The 22836-nt window shown below is 39.0% G+C and overlaps 1 protein-coding gene across 5 annotated transcripts in view; it reads left to right on the plus strand.

Moving 5' to 3' along the window:
* Nucleotides 1–19879, plus strand: part of GCNT1 (glucosaminyl (N-acetyl) transferase 1) — a 31903-nt gene extending 12024 nt beyond the window's left edge. For 2 of the 5 annotated variants that reach the window (XM_081278901.1, XM_081278899.1), the window contains exons 2-3: nt 16591–16741; nt 18030–19879. In XM_081278901.1, the coding sequence (XP_081135027.1) occupies nt 18182–19468 (1287 nt within the window). In that variant the 5' untranslated portion in view covers nt 16591–16741; nt 18030–18181 and the 3' untranslated portion in view covers nt 19469–19879. Of the gene's footprint in view, nt 1–3243; nt 3332–16590; nt 16742–18029 lie in introns of all 5 variants that reach the window. The other 3 variants (XM_081278902.1, XM_081278903.1, XM_081278900.1) reach the window with 2 other exon arrangements.
* The last annotated feature ends 2957 nt before the right edge of the window (nt 19880–22836 follow it).

Genomic DNA, 22836 nt, shown 5'->3' on the forward strand with positions numbered 1-22836 from the left:
GTGAATCAAAGAGGAGGGTGAGCTGGGTGCAGTGGCTAGTTGGGAGGCCGAGGCAGGAGGATTGCAAGTTCAAGGCCAGCCTTGAGAATTTAGGTAGAAGTAGTCTCAAAATGGGCTGGCAGTGTAGCTCAGTGATAGAGGGGCCCTGGGTTTAATCCCCAGTAATGCAAAAATAAAAGAAAAATGAAGAGGGTGGACCTTGGGACTAGAGGGACTATTAAGAACTCGTGATTGGCTGCTCTGCTCTAAGAAGTTTTCTTAATTGGATGAGTTGGAGAAATGCTGAATACCATGTCCCTGGCTTTAGATTTTTGCAGTAGGCATTATTATCTTTAAAATAAAAGAAATACAAAGTGTAGCAGTTCAAAATCTTGCCTCACCTGCTTTATGTCTATTTCTCTCTGAATTTACTGGTTGTCGGGATCCACTCACACCTGGTACCTGCTAGTTGTCAGAATCCACCCACACTGAATACCTAGTACCTGCTCCCAGGACCCTTGCTTCTAGGACTTTGACCTCTCTCTGAAACTCCTTTCAGCCCTACAATGGTTACAGTGTCCTCAAAATAGTTCTTTTTTTTTTTTTAAATGGAAGATTATGATTTTTTTAAGAGAGAGAGAGAATTTTAATATTTATTTTTTAGTTCTCGGCGGACACAACATCTTTGTTGGTATGTGGTGCTGAGGATCCAACCCGGGCCGCAGGCATGCCAGGCGAGTGCTACCGCTTGAGCCACATCCCCAGCCCCTCAAAACAGTTCTTAATTATACTGACCAATCTTGTAATTTCCCCCAGAAAGCTCAGCAAATAACCACTGGGTAAATTTCTGGAGAGCAGGGAGTATACATTATTGATGTTTGTATGTTTCTCCCTAGAACATATGAATCAGTTTTGTATAATAGGTGTTCAGTGTGGAATTAAGTCCAGCACAGTGAAGAATTAAATAGTAAGCTCAAAATACGTATTCTGTCTTGGTATCAGTCTGAAAAGCTTACATACCCGATGTGAATTAAATATTTGAACAAATGTTGGAAAAGAGGAGTAATCAACAATCATAATAAATTACTAATGATTATAAAGGGCTCAGTATGTATTAAATACAGTGTAAGCATGTTATAAATTGGTTCTTGTGCATTTGTTGTTTGTTTTTTACTGGGAATTGAACCTAGGTATGCGTTATCATTGAGCTATATCCCAGCTCTTTTAAAAATTTTTTATTTTGAGATAGGGTCTCACTAAGTTGCTGAGACTGGCCTCAAACTTGCAATCCTCCTGCCTCAGCCTTCTAAGTTGCTAAGATTACAGCTGTGCACCACCATGCCCAGTGGTTCATGTATTCTTAATAAAAACTCTTATATACGCGATCATTTTCCCAATTAAATTGGTTAAAATTAATTATGATGATTATTTCTTACCAATAAAGAAGCTGAAGTTACACAGCACATACATATATCGAAACCTTGCATGGTACTTCATTAGTACGTGCAATTTTTATGTTTTTATGCATCAGTTTAAAAAGTAAATATAAGTTTTAAAAAGAAGGTAAAGTTGGGAGAGGTTAAGGGCTTCCTGAAGTCTGAGTTGATGAATGATGGTTCCCAGGTTTCCTGCTGGGGCCTTCTGGCTCCAGAATCACTGACAATACATTCTCCTGCTTCTCACATACGAACAAACTCAAGAGAAAATACTCGGCTACTAGAAATAACAAGGAAACCTTAATGATGTACCATTTTACTGTTGCAATAGTGACAAAAATAATTACAGTGTATGCTTCTGTACTGCATAATTAAAATAATTATATAGTCGATGTAGAAGAAAATGTTACTCAGCTATTACTAGTGACAGTGTAAGTTAAGTGGCCCATTTGGAAGACAATCAAGACGCATGAAGATTTACAAAATATTATTTTGGAATTTTTGTTTGTTTTATTTTGTGAAGGGGCCCGCTGTATTGCCCAGCCTGACCTTGAACTCAATGATCCTCCTGCCTCAGCCTCCTGAGTAGTGGAGTTAACAGGCATGTGCCACTGCACCTGGCTTGAGATTTCTCAGTATTGACTTAAAGGCTCCACTCCTGGGAATTCCAAGGAAAATCCTTTAAAATACAAGGAAAAACAAAGCTATGAGTGTAGCTTGTATTTATAACAATAAAACTTGGAAATACCCTTAATATTCAACCATAAGACACAAACTAATCGTGGTATTTTCCCAGTAATTAAAAAAGTAAGATTAGAAGACTGAATCCCTGCTGCTGCTGCTGCTGCTGCTGCTGCTGCTGCTGCTGCGTGTGTGTGTGTGTGTGTGTGTGTGTGTGTGTGTATGTTTCACTGGGGATTGAATCCAGGGGTGCTTATTCACTAAGCCACATCCCCAATCTTTTTTGTTTGTTGTTTTGAGACAGGGTCTTGCCAATTTCCTGTAGGTCTCACTAAGTTGTTGAGGCTGGCCTTCAACTTGATGTCTTCCTGCCTCAACCTCCAGAGTCACTGGGACTACAGGTGTGCACCAGGACACCCAACCCTGGTGCTATTTTTTTTTTTTTCTAAGCAGTTATTTAAATCTGTAGTGTCTTCATAGACAGGTACCAGAAGGGAATGTGAAGCGTGAACCCTATGTGCACATAATATAAATGTGCATCTCTCATTTTTCCACTGCCCATTTACAATATGTTTATTTTGAGGTTTACTGGGGTCTTGTTTGGTTGGTTTGTTTTTTTTCCCTTTGGGGTTCTGGGGATGGGACCCAGGGCCTTGCATGCTAGGCAAGTGCTCTACCACTGAGTACCTTCCCAGACCTCCTGGTTTTTTCATGCTGCAAAGGACATACTTTTTTTTTTCTTTCCACATTTTTTATTGGTTCATTAGAATTGTACATAAAGATGGGACTTGTTGCTACATAATCATGCATGCACACCATATAGCAATATAATATGGCCAGTAGCACTCTATAGCATGTCAGAAATTGCTGTTTTTAATTTACTTATCTTTTGTGCACTGAGGTGCAATTCCTTTCCAAATACAGTTTCCTTTCACAAGCCTCTTTTTATGTCATTATATTGAAAATTACTTTATCTTGGCTTTGGTGATAACTAAATTCAACAACTGTACCAAAATCTGATTTAGAGCATTTTGAAAATGATAATGAAATTTTCCAGTTGAGTTTTTGAAGCAATTTTAAAAGGCATGTTCAGAGCCCAGATCACAAAGAGGTCCTGAGAGTTGATGAGGTTGCTCTGGTATTGTAGGACTGAACCCCTGGAGGAGCATTTGTAGTCTTCACACCCACAGGAAGATTGGGGAGACTCTGAAACTCCTGAAAGTTTAGGAGACCAGGTGAGTATCATTAGGACCTGTTAATAACTGGATTCATTGTCATTCTTGGCCAGAAATAGAGACTGTACTGTCTTGTATTTGCTCCCTGGGAAGTCAACCCTGACCTTACTTCTTACTTCTGATAAGCCGGACCAAATGACCACATTCAAAACAGCTAAAGCCTCAGTTTCCTTAATTATAAAGTGAGAATAAAAATAGTTACTGACAGGGTGGTTGTGAGAACTAAATGGAAAAATGTGTATAAAGTACTTGGCAAAAGTATTTGTTGTTAATATTACCAGTTTCCTCAATCTGAGATAACTTTGTATAAGTACCATCTATTTGATAATCATCTTTGAAGGAAGTAAAAAAAAAAAAACAAAAACAAAAACACCACAGTCCTGAACACATTTTGTGTCCGTGATCAAATGAGTATCAAGAAGTTTTCAAATTTGAGGGAGTATTTGTATTTTGCCTTTGCTGTTTATGGTGGTGATACCAGCAAGTCAGGAGGCCAAGGCAAGTGGCAATCACAGTTTCAAGGCCAACCTTAGCAATTCAGCAGGACCCTGTCTCAAAATTTTAAAAAAGTAATATAAAAAGGGCTAGGGATATAGTTTAGTGGTAAAGTGCCCCCGAGTTCAATCCACAGCACCCACTTCCCACCGCCAAAAAAGTATTTGGCCTTTGCAGCAGGACTTCTGTGTCATCCCCCACTTCTCTGAGACACAGCCCAGTTGGTCCAATAGGCCCAATAGGTCATCAGATTCCTCCAGACCCCTTTGTCAAATGTCTGTTAAGGAACCCAAAGTACTTAGCACTGATAAATTGGGGAGCCTTATCTGAATTCGACCACTCACTCTTTTGTACAGATAACCAAAGTCCAAAAAGGCTAGGATAAATCCCAAAGATGAGATAAAAACACTAGCCAGTATAAGGCCAGTTGTTTTGGGTCTCTTTGTAAATGCTCATTCTGTGGAACCCAATACTAAGTGTTTTGAATTCATGTTCCACTCCCCGACACACTATAATTTGGAACATTTAAGTATTGTTCTTTAGTTTCCTTTCTTGGAAAAGACTGAACTAGAAGGCATATTTAACAAAAAGCACCGAAGATATTGCCCTTCATTTTGAGATATGTGAGAGAGGAATGAATTTTGCAATATCTGGAGATGTATATATTTTGTCTTCACCAATTGAAAAAGCTTGTGCTAGGCCCAGGGAGCAATGCAAGTAGAGGGGGACAGGAATGAAGCATAAGACTAGATCCTGACCTGAAGCAGTTCACTAAAGCACAGGCGTGGATGGATAGGTTCATAGAGTTATGTGGGATTGAGAGGTGATGGTGATGACATCTTTTTACTGGGCATCCCTCTGCTGGTTGCTATATAGATTTTTTTTAATCACCACTAAATGAGATTGGTATTGGCAGGGGCGGAGGGTGCTGGGGATTGAACCCAGGATCTTTACCTTTAGACAAGCTAAATACCCGCCCCATGATTTCCATTTTTCAGATAAGATAAACTGAAGTTCAGAGAAATGAAGCAACTTGCCAAGACCACACATTAGTACATTTTATTGTGAGGATCTATGCTCATTTCTGCTTGACTTTACACTTCTCTTTTGCTCTGTGGCCTCTAATAGTGAAATATGTTGGATTTCAAAGAACAGACAATCATGTGGTTCAGGAAGCTGGATTTTGAACATGCTAGAGGAAATCAGGCAAAGAAAGCCCTCTTCCTTCTTGTTAATGGTTCTGTTTGTGTTTTGTCATTTTGAATGAGAATACTTAAGCAATCACATTTAGCAAACTGAAAATCCAGAATTTGGGAGCTATCTCTAAAACCAATACTAATAATTTCTGGTACTAACAAAATTATCGTGGAGACTAGAGCGTTTAAACTCTGGATTATTCAGAACACCACCCCCTGTCCTCCCTCCCCCCACCTGCTATCTGTGACAAACTGGATAGGTTGCAATCCAGCTCAGTAACCTCAGTGGAAAAACCAAGGCCACCATAAGATTTTTCTGCTGAAGTATTGTTCTTGACATGTGGCTTAGTTTTCTCATCTTCAAAATTAAGAGTGGACAAAATGAATTTTAAAGTGACTTTTCAGTCCAAAATTTGGTTTCCATAAAACTGTGGTGTCATCTTCAACGTTAGAAACTACTTACATTTATATTAAGAAAAAAGAAGAAAGGAAATGTATATAGGCCATCTGGAATTTTGAAGTAGACAACAAGATCTTTTATACTCCTTTTTGGCCTGCAGTGGTAATGAGGTTGAAGATTCCTTTTAAGGACTAATCTTTGTATTCTGTGAGTATATAAATAGGTATAGTTCTGTTGGGGCCTATCAAATTCAGCCTCTGCAAATAGATTGCCCTGCCAGACAGGACAGGTTTTTCCCATGTAAAAGGTAGTCTTGCTGTTACTCAGACTTCCAGCAAATTAGGGTAACAGTAAAACCACATAGTCTAAGAAGGAAGTGCACTAGCCTTTGAGAAAGAACCAGACAATCTTTGTTCTTAATCCCTAAATTTTCATGACACTAAACTCAAAAAGTTCCTTTTATTTCTTCAGACGACCTGGAGTCAAACCTTCCTTCCTAATATATTTCCTTCATTGTCTATCTTTTCCTAAATTAATTTTCAAAACCTCTTCTGATTTACATTCTTCAGGGCTGAGGATAGAACCCTTGCCTAGCAGGTATAGGGCCCTGGGTTTGACCCCCAGCACCACAAAAATAAGTGAATAAATAAATAACAGTCTTCTCTAACTGTACTTACCTGCACTAAAGATGTGTCTACTCAAGTTGTGAGTCAGAAGTATCTTGACCTAATCTTAATAAAGAGGTTAAAAACAAATATCCACTAGCTGGGTATGGTGGCACACACCTGTAATCCCAGCAACTCGGAAGACTGAGGTAGGAGTGACTGCAAGTTCAAAGCCAGTCTCAGCAACTTAGCTAGGCCCTAAGCAACTTAGCAATACCCTGTCTCAAAATAAAAAGCAAACAGGGGGTTGGAGATGTGGTTCCGTGGTTAGGCACCCCTGGGTTCAATCCCTGGTACCAAAAAGCAAAAAAAGGTCCTGGGGGTGCAGTTTGATGGTAAAACATCCCTGGTTTCCATCTTCAGTACCACAAAAAACAAACAAACAAACAAACAAACAAAAACCCCTTGGGGTTAAAACTGGGTCACTAGGAAATTCAGAGGCATATAGTCTGATCATGGTGTGGTGTAGCCATCCCACCCTACTCTGCACCAGCCAGGATAGAAACTCTGTACCTACTAGATAGCATTCACCCCTCCCTGGCCTACTCTGTCCTACTTTCTGTCTGTATGAACTTGGCTACTCTGAGTGCCTCCCATAAGTGGAGTCACACAGTCTGTTTGTGCCTGGCTTGTTTCAGTGAGCATGTTGCCTTTAGAGCTCCTCGTGTGGCAGCATATATTCGAATGACATTTCTTTTTAAGATGTGAATACTATCCATTAGATGGGTAGCTCACATTTTGTGTATTACTTCCTTTTCCTTACTGTTAAAATGATTTCTTTATTCTGATATTTCTGTACAATCATGAACATGTTCCTTTGACTTTCAAGGGTATATATGAAATCTGTGTGTAAATCAAATGTATTTCTAACACCATCATGTGGAATCCTTTTTTAAATGAGCATGAAATGGTGTTCCCATATTTCTTCACTTCCATTTTTGTCTTAGTACCAAGCTGGAGCTGTTGTCTTTAAGCCCCACTGCTTTGGCCATGGTTCCACTGTGGTGGCCACACTTGATGGAGCACAGAGGTGGCCCTGGGAAGAGAGCTCTTTAGCAAGATCACTCGTGCTCACTCCATCCTCTTCCTTTTTCTTTCTTGACTCTATTATATTGTCTCCGGGTTTGTGGGAAAGGATTAACCCAAGCCAGTGATCAGATTTTCCTTCACCCTTTCTAGCTGACATTTGGGGTTTAAAGAGAGATCTAGATGGAGGGCATAGGCCTTTAGTCTCTGTGTGTGCGCGTACACACACACACACACGTGGGCACAGACACATAGGTATATGTGTGAGTGGCTGTTTATCATCACTCTACAAGAATTCACCACAGTGAGAAACAGACTTAGTGACGCAGTAAAGTGGGAAAGGGGGACCTTAGGGTTACAAAACACGAGTGGCAAAGTGCTATCATCTCTTACCTTCCTCTTTCTAAACTGCTCTTATTCTACATTACCATCTCTGTTTCCTTTCCAGCTTCCTTTGCTTTAGGTTTCTACTTCCTGAATAAGAATATAAAAAGTAGGGAACACATTTCTTTCTGGTGTGTAAATCCCACCCATTTGCAAGATTCAGGTCACTTGTAACCTAGGAAGTCTTTCTTTTTTTTTTTTTTTTCTTTTTTTTTTTTTTTTTTGGTAGGGTACTTACAGCTAACAAGATTTTTTTTTAATTCTTTTTTTTATTATTAGTTGTTCAAAACATTACAAAGCTCTTGACATATATTTCAAACATTTGATTCAAGCAGATTATGAACTCCCATTTTTACCAAGGAAGTCTTTCTGAAACTTTTTTTTTTCCTTCCTCCTAATGAACTTTCTACTTCATGACAGAGTGGGGGTAGTTCATCTTTCCTACAAAGTGTGTAGGCAGAAAGGGAAGGTTTCTTTCTTTCTCCCAGCTTTGTATCTTTGGAGGAGAGAACAATGAGAAAAGAGAGGAAAGATACTATTTCCATTAAGTGAAATGAATGCTCCATAAGTAACGTTTTGTTTCAAAGTAGTATAAAGAGCAAATGAAAAAGAATTCTATAGAACTTTATTATGACATCAAACTCAGGGGAAATCAGTTTTTCTATAGGTGACTATAGAAACCAAATTTTACTTTATTTCATCTAACATAAAATTAGGAAGAGAGCATTGAACATTTCATTAATTATAATTCTGCATTTTCATTTCTATATTTTCAAATTGTATATAATTATAAAACATTGTATATTGTGTGTATAGGTGTGTGCCACAAAAATACAATGAGTCACATCATATATATGTGATTAAACAGTAAAATGAATTGTAAAAAGAAAAATTCTGGTATTTGTTCTATTTATTAAGACTCTAGTGTGGCACATGCCTATAATCCCAGCAGCTCCAGAGGCTAAGTCAGGAGGATCACAAGTTCAAAGCCAACCTCAGCAAAAAGCAAGGTGCTAAGCAACTTAGTGAGACCCTGTCTAAATAAAATACAAAATAGGGCTGGGGATGAGGCTCAGTGGTCAAGTGTCCCTCAGTTCAATCTCTGGCTACCCCCACCCCCAAAGCCTTTAGAATATTGATTTATTGCAGTTATATTTAAAAACTGATAACTGATTAACCATCTTTATAACTCTTAATTTTATCACTACCTTTAAAGCTTAAAAACATCCTTATTTTAATTAAACTTGTAAATGTACATTCTTTAAAAAAAATATTTCCACAAAATGCCAAGAACTATGAAGGGTCTAAGGTTTTACTTGATTTGAAGTAACAATTATTATGTATCCTACAGGAAAAAAAAAAAAAAGACTCAGGGGCCAGAGAAGAAAGATAGTTTGTTACTTATAGTAATACCAGTAGTAAAGAATTGGTGTTTTTCATGTTGATTTCTCAAGCCCTAATTGGCATGGGGCAATGCAGAGGGCAAGGTGAAAGTATATAAAACCTGGGTTGCATTTTAGGAAAGGAACCCTAAGCTAAGGGAGCCCAACTCTTAAAGTAGGTTGTTTGCATGCTATACTTTGCTCTAGGCAACATTGTCTTTCTCTCTCTCTCTCTCTCTCTCTCTCTCTCTCTCTCTCTCTCTCTCTCTCCCCTTCGTTCATGCTAGGATAAGCACTCCACCACTGCGCACTATTCAGCCCCACATTCTGAGAAGAAACTATTTGTAACCTAGATTCTAAATACCCAGCTAGGCTATTGGTCAAATATGATGTAGAAAAAAGGCATTTTTATAAAAAGTCGTAAGAAATCTTTCTCAGCAGATTAACTGGAAGACTATGCCACCAGAAGGTAAAGCCCACCAAAACTGTGATAGCAATGAAAACAACAGCATCATCATTTTGGAGTGTTTAATGTCTCCAGAAACTCTTCCAAGTGATTTACATATATTAGCATAAGGAATCTCTATGAACACTCTACACAGAATATGTTGTCTTCCAGATGAGGAACCGAGGCATAAAGAAGTTACATAGTTTTCCCATGGTCATGTAGCTAAGTGAGCAGAAGACTTATCATTCAAACCCATGTAATCTGGTACCCCAAATTTATGCTATGTTGCTTATCAAGAAAGAACCTCAATTAGAACAAATTTTAAAATAAATAAATAGAAATTTAAAAAAGAACCTCAGAGAAGCTGAGTGACAGGCATCAGAGACAATCCTCCAAACAGGTCAAGAATGTGAGGGGCCCGGAGGCCAGATACCCTGAGATCAAATAAAGCTACTGAGTTGCCAATGTTAAGAAAGAAGAACTCCACACTGAATGGCAAGGCCTCTGTCTTCAGTCTCATCTTCTTCCTGCTCCTTCTCTTGACCTGCTTCAGGTGATATTGGGGGCTCCTTCCCTCGCTCGAGTCAGTATCCTAAGACTGAATTGCTTTGGCCTCAAACACAGTAGTTGGTATTTTGCTTCATTCACAGTAGCCTCTGGTTTACAGAACAATAGTCCTTGGAGTGAGGGTGAAATACAACCCAGAGTATTCACTGGGACCAGAAGCCAACTGAACAAACCTAGACCATGCTTCCTGCTGCAGAGGCAATAGGGTATGGACCCTGATTAGCCACCAGCTCTTTGTGCATGCCCATCCAGATGCAGAGATATGTGTGTATCTCTTTCTAGGTATGTGTGTATGTGCAAGTGTAGTTTTTTTTTTTTTTTTGTGAAAGAGTATTTCTACCGTTTTCAAAAAAAATGGTACAGTAGGTAGAATTTTGCTATATTAATTTATAATTAGAAATATACTGTTCTTACTCTTATTTTACTTTTCCTTTGATTATTAACAAAGGAATTAAGGAAAATGTAGCCTGAACCACATGTAGCTCATTTCTTTAAACTTTAAAAAAAATTTTCATTTTCTTCTCTATAGTGGTGTTTTCCAAATTAACTTATGAATTTAGTAAGTTTATGGTACTGGAATGTATATGAGTTGTTAACGTCTGGTTCATTTTGAAATACAGAAGTATATGCTAGTCATATCTAATAGATTTTGTTTTAAAATGTCACTATAGCTTTTCTTTTTTTATGTTGTAGGTCTTCTCGTGTTTCTTGCTTATTTCAAGCTGGAATCTAGATCTGATAATTAGTGGTTTGGAAACTTTGTACATGCATCTGCTCATGCAGTTATCACTGTGAAAATAGTTTTGCACTAGGTTATGACCTTTACCCCTACTTTATTCTCCCATCTGAATCTTACTACCTTGAGTTGTTGCACACAAAGAGCATTTGGTGGTGGAATAAAATTCAAAAAGGGCCCTTTAACTTGCAGCAGCAAAGTAATCTAAACCATGGTGCCACAGCTAACTATATGGTGCTGGGCACTCTAACCCTTTCCAACCCATCATTCCTGTTGTTCCATTGCTCCTAATCTGTTTTATTAAAAATGCCTGTCTGGGGGCTGGGGATGTGGCTCAAGCGGTAGCGCGCTCGCCTCGCATGCGTGCGGCCCGGGTTTGATCCTCAGCACCACATACAAACAAAGATGTTGTGTCCGCCGAGAAATAAAAAATAAATATTAAAAATTCTCTCACTCTCTCTCCTCTCTCACTCTCTCTTTAAAAAAAAAAGTCTCTCTCTCTCTCTCTCTCTCTCTCTCTCTCTCTCTCTCTCTCTCTCCTGGCCCTAGGGATGGAAACCAGGATCTTGAACATAGTTTTCTCAAATTTAGATTGATAGTTTTACATTATAAAAACCCTGATGTTCTTAGCTAAACCATGGGGTACATTATAATTGCTTTTTTCTCCCCATTATTGCATGACTCTGCTTTCCTTGGAGTTCAAAATTATCTTCAAATTATCTTTCTAGTCCAAAGCTATTGCTTCATTTGCTTTGTTTTCAAGGTAGTTTATTACAAATTCAACCCTAAAATTCTGCCCATTTTTAAAATCAGTTTTCGGCGTGTTGATTCCCATCAGTTATCCCATTAGTTTTATCTTCTTGAGGGCATCACTCCTAGAGCTTCTGGACCTGCTCTGATCTGCTGTGGTTCTCCTTGGTTTCTTACGTGTTCAGCCTAGAATGTCCCTTCCCTGTAGTCCTGGGTGTTCCCTTTTCTTTTTTTTGGTATGCTAGATCCATTTTTTGATTCTTACTATGGCTTCCCCATTCTTGGTTAATGCTTAAGGGTTTTTGTTGGTGGTAGGGTGGTATTTATGTTTTATTTTGTTTTCAGTGCTGGGGATCATACCTGGAGTCCTGCACATGTTAAACAAGCACTCTACCTCTGAGCTACATCTTCCTCATCCCAATGATGGGGCATGCTCTCTAGTAGCTTGCTGGGAAAGGGGGCATAAGGACATTTTGAGACTTTGCCAGCCAGCAAATGTTTTTATTTTACACTTATATTGATTGGCAGCTCATCCGATTATAAGAATTCTGAGCTGGAATTTGGTTTTCATGAGCACTTTGAAGGAATTGCTCGGTTGTCTTTTGTTTTTTGTAGTTGGATTTGTAAGGTATGAAGACATTCTGCCTCTGAGTTCATTTTATGTGGCTTAGTTTGACCCACTCTCTGGAAGCTTGTGTGATAGTCTTTTTTTCCCAGTATTCTGATATTTCATGACTGATTAATCAATGTATCTTGGTATGGTCTGATTTTATCCATTGTACCGGGACTTCAGGGGATTTTGCAATTCCTTCATTTTTGGAAGTATTCTCAAATTATTTAATCAATGGTTTCCACCCCTGCTTGTGTGTGTGTGTGTGTGTGTGTGAGAGAGAGTGTGTGTGTGGTACTACCAGGTATGGAACCCAAGGAGCCTCTACCACTGAACTACATGTCCACTCCTTTTTCATTTTTTATTTTTAGACATATCTCACTAAACTGATAAAAAAAAATTACAGTCCTCCTGCCTCAGCCTCCTGAGTGACGAGGATTATGGTGTCTGCCACCATACCCAGCTATCTATTTATTTTTATTGAAAGCAGTATCTGACTATATTATGAATAGTTTTCTTCTCTCCAAACATCCCACTTCCTTTGAACTTTAAGGTACTCCCAGGGTAAACAACACAGTTATTTTTTCTCTTGGTTTAGTTGGATTTCCCAGTATATGAAACTCCTTCCTTGGCTTGACACGTTTCTGAGAACTGAGAGGGGCAGACTGGTTAGGAATGGGGAAGATGTTGTGCCTGTGATCCTGTTTGCTGGATGGGAACCCTGCCTTCCCTGGTGCCTGGTATGCCCCAGCCTGGGGACCTCTACCAGGCTTGAGGTGGAGGCCCACCTGCGCTGTAAATAGCTGCCAAGCCTTCCTTCAGGGCTGCAAGGTCTCTGGTTCCTGAACCCTTTGAAGATCCTGTAGTGTAATTAGAGCTGGTTCCTCCAGTCAGGCGGGGATTCATGGGTCTGCTTAACCAGTTACTTCTCATCTTTTACTTCTCCAATTCTGTTTGCTGCCTCCTCTCTCTCCCCCCAGGGTCATTGCCTGCCTTCATATTCCATCATGTACTCAAAAGCACCCTTTCCTTGACCCAGAGGTTGTTAGTTTTGTGTTCAAACACTTGTAGCGACTCTGTGGTCACCAGAGGAACACTCGATGTTTTCTTTAAGGTCCTCTTCCTTGACCTGCTCTCCTAGTTATTAGAAGTATAAAAGAACAGAGTCTGTTTTCTTATTTTTAGAACTTAGTATCCTTATACTTCCTCGTTTTAGTTTTTTACAGTCACAGATGAAGGGTCATTGCTTGTAGGTGCCGACTTTTCTTTGCATGGGGAATTATTTTGTTCCATTCCTTCCTTGGTAGTGTTTTCTAGTTAAACTAAGAATTTTTGGATGACTAAAGGTTCATTAAAATACTATATGGCATGTGCAAGTTTTATTTCTCTTGAAACTTCTTTTCATCCTGGAATCCTTTCTGTGTGAAATTGTGTTTTCCCATTTCTTAGCCAATTTTTATGTGGGCAAATGTTCTAGGTGCTGAAAGTATGTTAATGGTTAATTAAAATTTCTTTTAATGATTTCCCTTCTGAATTTACCATGGTGGTAAATATATAAAATCAAAACATCTCTCATTTGATTGTGTGTTTGTCCTTTAAGTCAAATAGGAAAAGAAAATTGTTACAAAGAAATTAACTTTTGTACTGTTGTATGTTTTACTTACTTATATACCTCTACTGCTGCTTTTTATTTCTTCCTATGGATTTGAGTTACCATCCAGCATCTTTTCATTTCAGTTTAAAGGACTCCATTTAGTACTTTTAGAAGGGTATTTCTGTTGGTGAATTCTCTTAGTTTTGTCTATTTAGGAGTGTATTAACCTTCTCATTTTTTTGAATGATTTTGCTAATTATAGAATTTACACTTGATAGTCTTTTTCTTTCTGCATATTGAATATAACATCCACTACCTTTTGGTACCCATTGTTTTTTATTTGAAGTTGTTTAGTGATTTTTCAGGACCCATGGAATAATCATTTTATATTTTCAAGATTCTTTGTTTTTCAACAGTTTGATTATGAAAAGCCTACGTAAAGGTGTTTTTGAGATTGTACTCTTTGGATCTCATTGAACTGGGATTTGTGATTTTATTTATTTTTTATTTTTTGAAGTACTAGGGATTGAACCCAGGGGCATTCTATGTCTCCAGCCCCTTTGCTTTAATTTTTTTATTCTGAGATGGTCTAGATAAGTTGCTGTAGCTGGTTTCAAACTTTTGATCATCTTGTCTCAGCCTCCAAATTTCTGGGATTACAGGTGTACACCACCACGCCCAGCTGCAAATTAGTTTTTATTTAGTTTTAGTAGACTATTTTTTTTTCAGCAGTTTAGGTATTCTGAAAAATTTCACCGAAAGGACAGAGTTCCTACATACCCCCTCACTCTGTTTCCCCTATTATTAGCATCTTGCATTAGTATGGCATGTTTGTTACAATTGAATCTGCATTTCTACTTAAAAAAAAAAAAAAAAACCTTTCTACAGTGCTGGGGATTGAGTCCAGGACTTTGCATAAGCTAGGTAAGCATTCTGAGTTGCACCCTCAGCCTCCTTTGGACATTATTATGTGTGTGTGTGTGTGTGTGTGTGTGTGTGTGTGTGTGTATTGTGGGGATTAGACTCATGGCCTTGTACATGGTAGGCAAGTGCTTTACCACTGAGCTATATACCCAGCCCTAATCACTTAACTATTGATAATTCTCATTGACAATTCACTCTGTGTTTTATTCTGTGGGTTTTGACAAATGTGTAACATCAGTTAGCCACCATTTCAGTATCATACAGAATAGCTTCATTGCCCTAAAAACTGACCTGTGCCCTACCTATTAATCACTTCCTCCTTTCCCCTCCAAAACTGTAACAGACACAGATCTTGTTAATGTCTCTGTAGTGTTGACTTTTCTAGAATGTCATATGATTGAAATCATAGAGTATGTAATCTTTTCAGACTGGCTTCTTTCACTTAGCAACATGTATTCAAAGTTCCTCATATCCTTTGTGGCTAAATAGCTCATGTCCTTTTATCATTAGGTGGATGTATCCCAAATTGTTTATTCATTCACCTCTTGAAGGATATCTTGGTTACTTCAAAAATTCAGCAAGTATGAACAAAGTTGCTATAAACATGCATATGTAGGTTTGTGTGTACATATCCATTTATAACTTATCTTGGGTAAGTACCAGGACTATGATTGCTAGATTGAATGGTTAATCTACTCTTAGCTTTGTGAGAAACTGCCAAACTGCCTGCCAAACCAGCTATACCATTTTGCATATGTGGACTTCTTCAAGCTATTTGGATGTACAGATGAGTATTTTTAAAGTCAGATTTGGAAAGTTTTTAGTCATTATTCAGATATTCTTTCTGCCCTCGCCCCTCTTCCCTCTTCTCTACTCTCCTTCCTGGACTCTAATTGCTATTTGTTGGTCTGCTTGATGGTGTCTCACAGTTCTCTGAGGCACTGTTTACTTTTTTAACTTTTTTTGTTGTTGTTGTTGCTCCTCAGAATATATATATTCTCAGTTGGCCTGTCTTAAATTTCACTGAATTTTCTTCTGTCGTTTCAAACTTGCTGTTGGAACTCCACAGCCAGTTTTTTCAGTCAGTTATTTTAACTGTGCATTTCCAGACTTCTGTTGGCTCTGTTTTGTAAATTCCCTTTACTAAAGTTCTCAGCTGGTTAAATGTCACTCTGAGTCTTTGTTTAGTTGAATCCAGTGCCTGGGCTTCCTTGGGGATTAGTTTTATTGAGTATTTCTCCCCTTATATGTGGGTTGAACTTTTGTGGGTTTTTGTTTTGTTTTGTTTTGTTTTTTGCATACCTTGTAATATTTTTGCTGAAACTGGACATTTTATAATATGTCAATTTTGGCAATCAGACCTCTACTCTTACCCTGCCCAGGACTTGTTGTGTTTGTTTAGTGACTTTTTGGATGAGTTTTTCTATATTTATAGTTTGAGGCCCCTGTAAGGCTCTGCTGTAGCTTCATGGTCTGCTAAAGATTGGGCAGGAATTGCTTAGGGGCACATTGTTGTTTCTTGTTTTGATGTTTTAGTGATGGAAATTCCTTATTTTACCAGAATTGTTTGCTTTCTAATAGTTAAGGTAGTTGGAAGAAAATGAGACAAGCAGCTTATTCAATTACAGGATTGTCATTAATATGCCAGTGAGCATTGGGAAGTTTCACAGTGAGGGTGGGATATGTTGGATTTCCAATCATCTTGAACATTAAACTGTCCCTTGTCACACATTTTGGGAAACAATGCTAGAGCTTCCTTTCAAAATGCTCAGCCAATGGCTGGAGATGTAACTTAGTGGTAAAGCACTTATTTAGCATGCAAAAGCCCCAGGTTCCATCCCCTAACACTTTGGGCGTTGGGGGGAGATCTAAATGTCAGTATGTTTTCACACTTTTACCAACCACAACCATAGCATTAGGAAAATACAATTATAGAGAAGCAAATTTTAAAAGATAGAAATCTGCCATAATTTCGAGGGGAAAAAAAGTACATCTATACAAAGAGAACCAGCATGCTTTCTTGTATGCTGCAAGTACACATATAGTTATATCCCTTCGTGCATTTCCCTTTTCATTTCACAGACTTTTAAAAAAGCTTCAAGGGACATATCACCATCACTGGACGCCTGATTCACTGAAGAAAACTGGCAGCATGAGAGGTACTCTGAAGGGATGCAGGATGTTACCAAGAATCTCGGCACTAAATGATCCACACTTTCCTTAGTTCCCAATGGTAAAAAGTCTGAATACCTTTCTTAACATTATTCTAAACTAATAATGGCCAACTGTTTGTTTTCATTTGTATTATTGATCTTCACAATTGACTTCCTAATGAAATATTTAAAAGTATCAGTGTTAATTCTGCTGTTTAAAACTCATTTCAAATCTCTTTAAATCTAGTATGGTCACAACTAATGGTATTTGATCTTCTTTTTCAGAATAGCACCTATTAGTTATAGAACCAATTGTCAAGTTATAAAGTTGTTTTTAAAAATGAAATAATACTTGAATTTTTTTAAAGGCATTTTATATAGTAAAAATTAGAAAGTAGACAAAAGTTCTGTCATAAATGAAATTTATATACAGCTCTTGTTTCTCTGAGGGCTTAATAATTATAATTAGTTATACTCAGTTTAGGAAATTCAGGCTGTATCTTCATATAGTGCCTGACATGGAACTGAGATTAAATGTAGGGTCACCCAAACACAGCCCCAAATCTGGCCTGGTTTTAGCTGAGCCCTTTGGTTCATTTTGAAAACTCAGTTTACTTTCCCTTCTTTCAAATATCCTTTGAAGTCCCTATCATTCCTGAACTTCTAAGTGTAGCCCTAATCCGAAATCAGGAAAAAGCCAAGTGGATATCTGATCTCTTCAGATCTTATGGCTGCTGATGCCACGTGGAGGACTTTAATAGATGTCAGGAAGAACTGAAATTAGTGTAACCATTTCAAGAAGAGGGTGTGCTAGCTTGTTTGATGGCGCATGCTGGTAATCGAGTGGCTTAGGAGGCTGAGGCAAGAGGATCATGAGTTCAAAGCCAGCCTCAGTAACTTAGTGAGGCCCTGTCTCTAAATAAAATATAAAAAAAAGCTGGGGATGTGGCTCAGTGGTTCAATCCCCAGTGCCAAAAAGAGAGAAAGAGAGAGAGAGAGAGAGAGAGAGAGAAGGTGTGCTAATTCTTAGAGAGAGAAGGTGTGCTAATTCTTACAATTGGCTTACTTTCAAAAACTTGCCCAGTGTGGACAGTTCAACAGGTAGATTGTCCACTATGTTTTTGCACTTCAGTGTACCTGAGAGGTAAAGTGTTTATTGTGGAATATTTTAGAACATTAGGCCTGGGTGGGGTTGTTGGGTTTTTCCTCTTCCAACTTGTGGTTTTAATACTGGAGACTGTGGGTTTCCTGTAAAACTCCCGTTTTGCTGATTAACCCACTTTTGTTTTTGTTTTGTTACAGCCTCATAACAAATAGCACCGTTCTTGAGTTCTATATTTATAAAGATAATTTCTGTTTTTCTTTCAGTGCTGTTGGTCACTTTCAAGATGCCTTTGTACTTCTGATAAATTCAAACTGGTAACTCTTAAGGCCACGCTGGACAGAAAATCAGAAGGAAGATCATTGGTGCTGGAAGCCTAGAAGATCACTTAGAGGAAAATCTCGGACTGTCATTTGAAATGCTGAGGAATTTATGGCGGAGGAGACTTTTTTCTTGTCCCACTAAATACTATTTTATGATTCTTGTTTTTTCCCTAATAACTTTCTCTGTTGTAAGGATTCATCAGAAGCCTGAATTTGTAAGTGTCAGACACCTGGAGCTTATTGGAGATAATCCTAGTAATAATATTAATTGTACCAAAATTTTGCAGGGTGATGCAAATGAAATCCAGAAGGTAAAGCTTGAGATGCTAACAGTGAAATTTAGAAAACGTCCTCGGTGGACACCATCTGACTATATAAACATGACCAGTGACTGCCCTTCATTCATTAAGATGCGTAAATATATTGTAGAACCTCTTAGTAAAGAAGAGGAAAGCTTCCCAATTGCATACTCCATAGTAGTTCATCACAAAATTGAAATGCTTGACAGGCTCCTGAGGGCCATCTATATGCCTCAGAATTTCTACTGCATTCATGTAGACAAAAAATCAGAAGACTCCTTTATAGCAGCGGTAATGGGCATCGCATCCTGTTTCAGTAACGTATTTGTGGCCAGTCAGTTGGAGAATGTAGTTTATGCATCCTGGAGTCGGGTTCAGGCCGATCTCAACTGCATGAAGGACCTTTACAGAATGAGTGCCAATTGGAAGTACTTGATCAATCTTTGTGGGTTAGATTTTCCTATTAAAACCAACCTGGAAATTGTCAGGAAGCTCAAGTCATTCATGGGTGAAAACAACCTGGAAACGGAAAAGATGCCATCTAATAAAGAAGAAAGGTGGAAGAAGCATCATGTGGTCATTAACGGAAAGTTGACTAATACGGGGACTGTCAAAGTGCATCCTCCACTCAAAACACCTCTGTTTTCGGGCAGTGCCTATTTTGTGGTCAGTAGGGAGTACGTGAGGTATGTGCTAGAGAATGAAAACATTCAAAAGTTCATGGAGTGGGCACAAGACACGTACAGCCCAGATGAGTATCTCTGGGCCACTATTCAGAGGATCCCTGAGGTCCCAGGCTCGCTGTCCTTAAGCCACAAGTATGACTTGTCTGACATGCAGTCAGTTGCCAGGTTTGTCAAGTGGCAGTACTTTGAAGGTGACGTTGCCCAGGGTGCACCTTACCCACCCTGCAACGGGGTCCATGTGCGCTCAGTGTGTGTTTTCGGAGCTGGCGACTTGAACTGGATACTACGTAAGCACCACTTTTTTGCCAATAAGTTTGACCTGGACGTTGATCTCTTTGCTGTTCAGTGTTTGGATGAGCATCTGAGGCATAAAGCCCTGGAGATGTTAGAACACTGACCACTGAAGGCAAATTTTAGGAACAATAAGAAAAATACTCAAAACATACCCCCATCTGCTTTCTCTGCCTCGACAATAAGAAGGATTATATGGTGTCCTCTTTGGGGTGAGGATTCTCCTATAGTATCTAGAGTCAACATGAGGGGAGTACTTAAAGTGACTGGGGGCTGGATACGGTGACAAGGCATTGTGGAAGCGAGACCAGAGTGGGGCTGGGAGAGAGGCCAATGTAGGAATCAGCCTCAGGGATTGTTAAAGAGCTCAGGGACTTAACAAAATGAGAAGATTTGACTTGTGCCAAAATTATTTTAAGGATTTTAAATATAACAATTTTCCTGATATGAAGAAATTTATAGCAACAATCAATCAAGAATATAAATTTATCTCGGATATTATATTTGTTGGAATAAAACTTTGATTTTACTTTAAATGATTCTTGTAAACATTTTACTTTCTGCTCTAAAATTATACTGTGTGGTGTGTCTATAGTCCATCTTAAATAGGTTTGATTTAATATTATTTCTGACTTATTTTTGCTTATAACAATGCACATATATTTTTTTTAAAGAAAGAGTGAGAGAGAGAGAGAGAGAGAGAGATTTTTTTAATGTTTATTTTTTAGTTTTCAGCGGACACAACATCTTTGTTTGTATGTGGTGCTGAGGATCGAACCCGGGCCGCACGCATGCCAGGCGAGCGCGCTACCGCTTGAGCCACATCCCCAGCCCTGCACATATAGTTTTAAAAGCAAAAAAAAAAAAAAAAAAAAAAAAAAAAAACCCTGACAATTTCTATGCATCACTTGGATTATTAAGTTATTCAAGGCATCAGCAGGGTAACAGTGCTGCACCCCTGTCATCCTAGCTATTCAGGAGGCTGAGGTAGGAGGATTGCTGGAGCCCAGGAGTTTGGGACCAGCCTGGGCAACATAGTGCGATTGTCAAGGAAGGGAAGAAAGAAGGAAATTCAAGGTTGTTTTATTGTTGTTTGTTGTGTTTTATCTATTGTTTCTACAAAGCGTAATGCTTAATTTTCCCCAGTATTTCTCTCTGTGCTCTTCCCTACTAATTTCTCCAGACTCTCTATCAAGCTGTGCAAATCGTTAGAGCCCTTATATTGCTCTCTTGGTTCTCTGATGTGATCTGATTGCCAGTAATTATTAAATTATTACTAAGAACTTGGAAAAGGTAAAGCAGATCTGGGATGGATGGAGGAGAAGGAATCTAGGCTGTTTTGCAGGCACATGATCAGATTTTTTTTTTTTTTAGAGAAAGAGAGATATTTAGTTTTCGATGGACACAACTTCTTTATTTTTATTTTTTTTATTTTTATGTGGTACTGAGGATCGAACCCAGCACATGCCAGGTGAGAGCGCTACCACTAGAGCCACATCCCCAGCCCCATGATCAGATTTTTAAGCTCCAGCAATTTACACTGTCCCCAGAAATTAAGACTTTTACTCATTGGATCCACTTGTATCCAGGTCCACAAGGTGGTTGTATCCTAAGGTCATCTGTGCTCTGAGAAGATCTGGCCCTGACCTTGGCTCTCTATGTTGTATGTTTGTTGACTGTTCCTTAGCCTGGTAGTTTTAAGCATCCCCCTCTCAGGCCTCAATGGGGAGAGAAGAGGTCTGCTATTTGTTCCACAAAGGCCTATTGGAAGGCCTGGGAAGGGACTTCAAGTTTCAGACAGATGTTTTGATTGTTGGTATTATTTATAGCATATGGTTTTTACTCTCTCCATTTTCACCAAAATAGTGAATTGGGGGTTACTACAGATGATTTGGGGTTACTAGAGTGCTGTCTTGCATCTCCTAGTAAATGATTAAAAAAAAATTATAGTACTTTGCTAAGTTAATACTGTTCAGCCAAAGATCTAATAGTATAATTGTGATGGCTTGTCATGGAACATTAGACTTTAAACAAGAATCAGGAGAATCGCAAGTTTGAGGCCAGCCTGCACACTTCCTTGTCGCAAAGCTGGGAGCAGTAGCGCACACTTGTAATCCCAGCAACTCTAGAGGCAGGAGGATTGCAAGTTCAAAGCTATTTAGCAAAGCCCTAAGCAACTTAGTGAGACACTGTTTCTAAATAAAAAATAAAAAGGGCTGGGGGCTGGGGATATAGCTCAGTTTATAGAATGCACAAGGCCCTGGGTTCAATCCCCAGCACCACACACAAAATAATAATAATAATAATAAAAAGGGCTGGGGATTTAGCTCAGAAGGTAAGCTCCCCTGGGTTCAATTCCTGGTACTCAATAAATAAAGGGCTAGAGATGTAGCTAAGCACAGCTGAGGGAAAAGGGAAACCCACCCAAATAGTTTGTTTTGAATGTCATCATGAATGCTTTGTTAACCCCTTTTACCCCTTTGAGTGAGCCCCATTTTGGATGCAACACATTCTAGAAAGTGGTAAAATTGATAGGTTTCATATCTTTCTATTAACTTGAATACATATCATTTAAAACCTGTTATAAAATTTATTATTATTATCACTTTTTTTTTAAGTGCTAAAGTAACAACCCAGGGTGCCGCAGTCTTGGCTGGGCACAGAATCACGAGCCACTCAAGCAGGAACAAAACTTTATTTTTGAAAAAGCCGCCAATACTCCGTAGGCGCCGGCAAGCCAAACCCGGTCCTCCCACGCGGGCGTCTGCCGGAACCTCTCGTCTCCCGGTACCGCCCCCCCCCACCACCTCCCCCGGAATTTCCTCCTACTATCCTTCCCCAACCAATGGGAACTCTCCAGGAGTCCCGTAACATGAGTCTGGTAGCAGGCCAAGGTGAACAGCAGGAGCCCAATTTCCATATGAATGTAAATCTTAACATAATCATATCATCTCAGTGGCTAGCTGGCGTCACTTTACAACCAAAGGTGCCATGCATCATATATCTGCTTGTGGCTCCTAGCACCAGGGCTTTATACATGCTGGACAGGCAAGCACTGAATCATTGAGCTATATTGCTAGCCCCATATTTCATTAATACATACTTTTTAATGTTAGGGGCTTGTCATTAGAATACTGACTTAATTGTTTTGATACATTAGAACCCAAACGAATGGTGCACGCCTGTAATCCTAGCTACTTGAGAGGATAAGGTGTTAGGTAAGTTCAGGACACCAAGATGGCAGAGGAAGGGTATAAGAAGGATGCCACTGGAGGACCGGACAGTGATACAGGGAGAGGAGTCATATCCCTGTTTACAGTAAGCCATTACCATGACAACTCCTGCCACTGAGGACTTATCACCATAACAACACAGATTCAGTATTTTAAAATGACCAATGGGGGTAAAGTGGGCAATACTCTAATCAGGTATCATAAGGTTAAGTAAGGTCGTCAATCAGGTCTACAAAGGAAA

Source organism: Spermophilus citellus (assembly GCF_964194105.1).
Source record: "Spermophilus citellus genome assembly, chromosome: 2".
Lineage (NCBI taxonomy): Eukaryota > Metazoa > Chordata > Mammalia > Rodentia > Sciuridae > Spermophilus > Spermophilus citellus.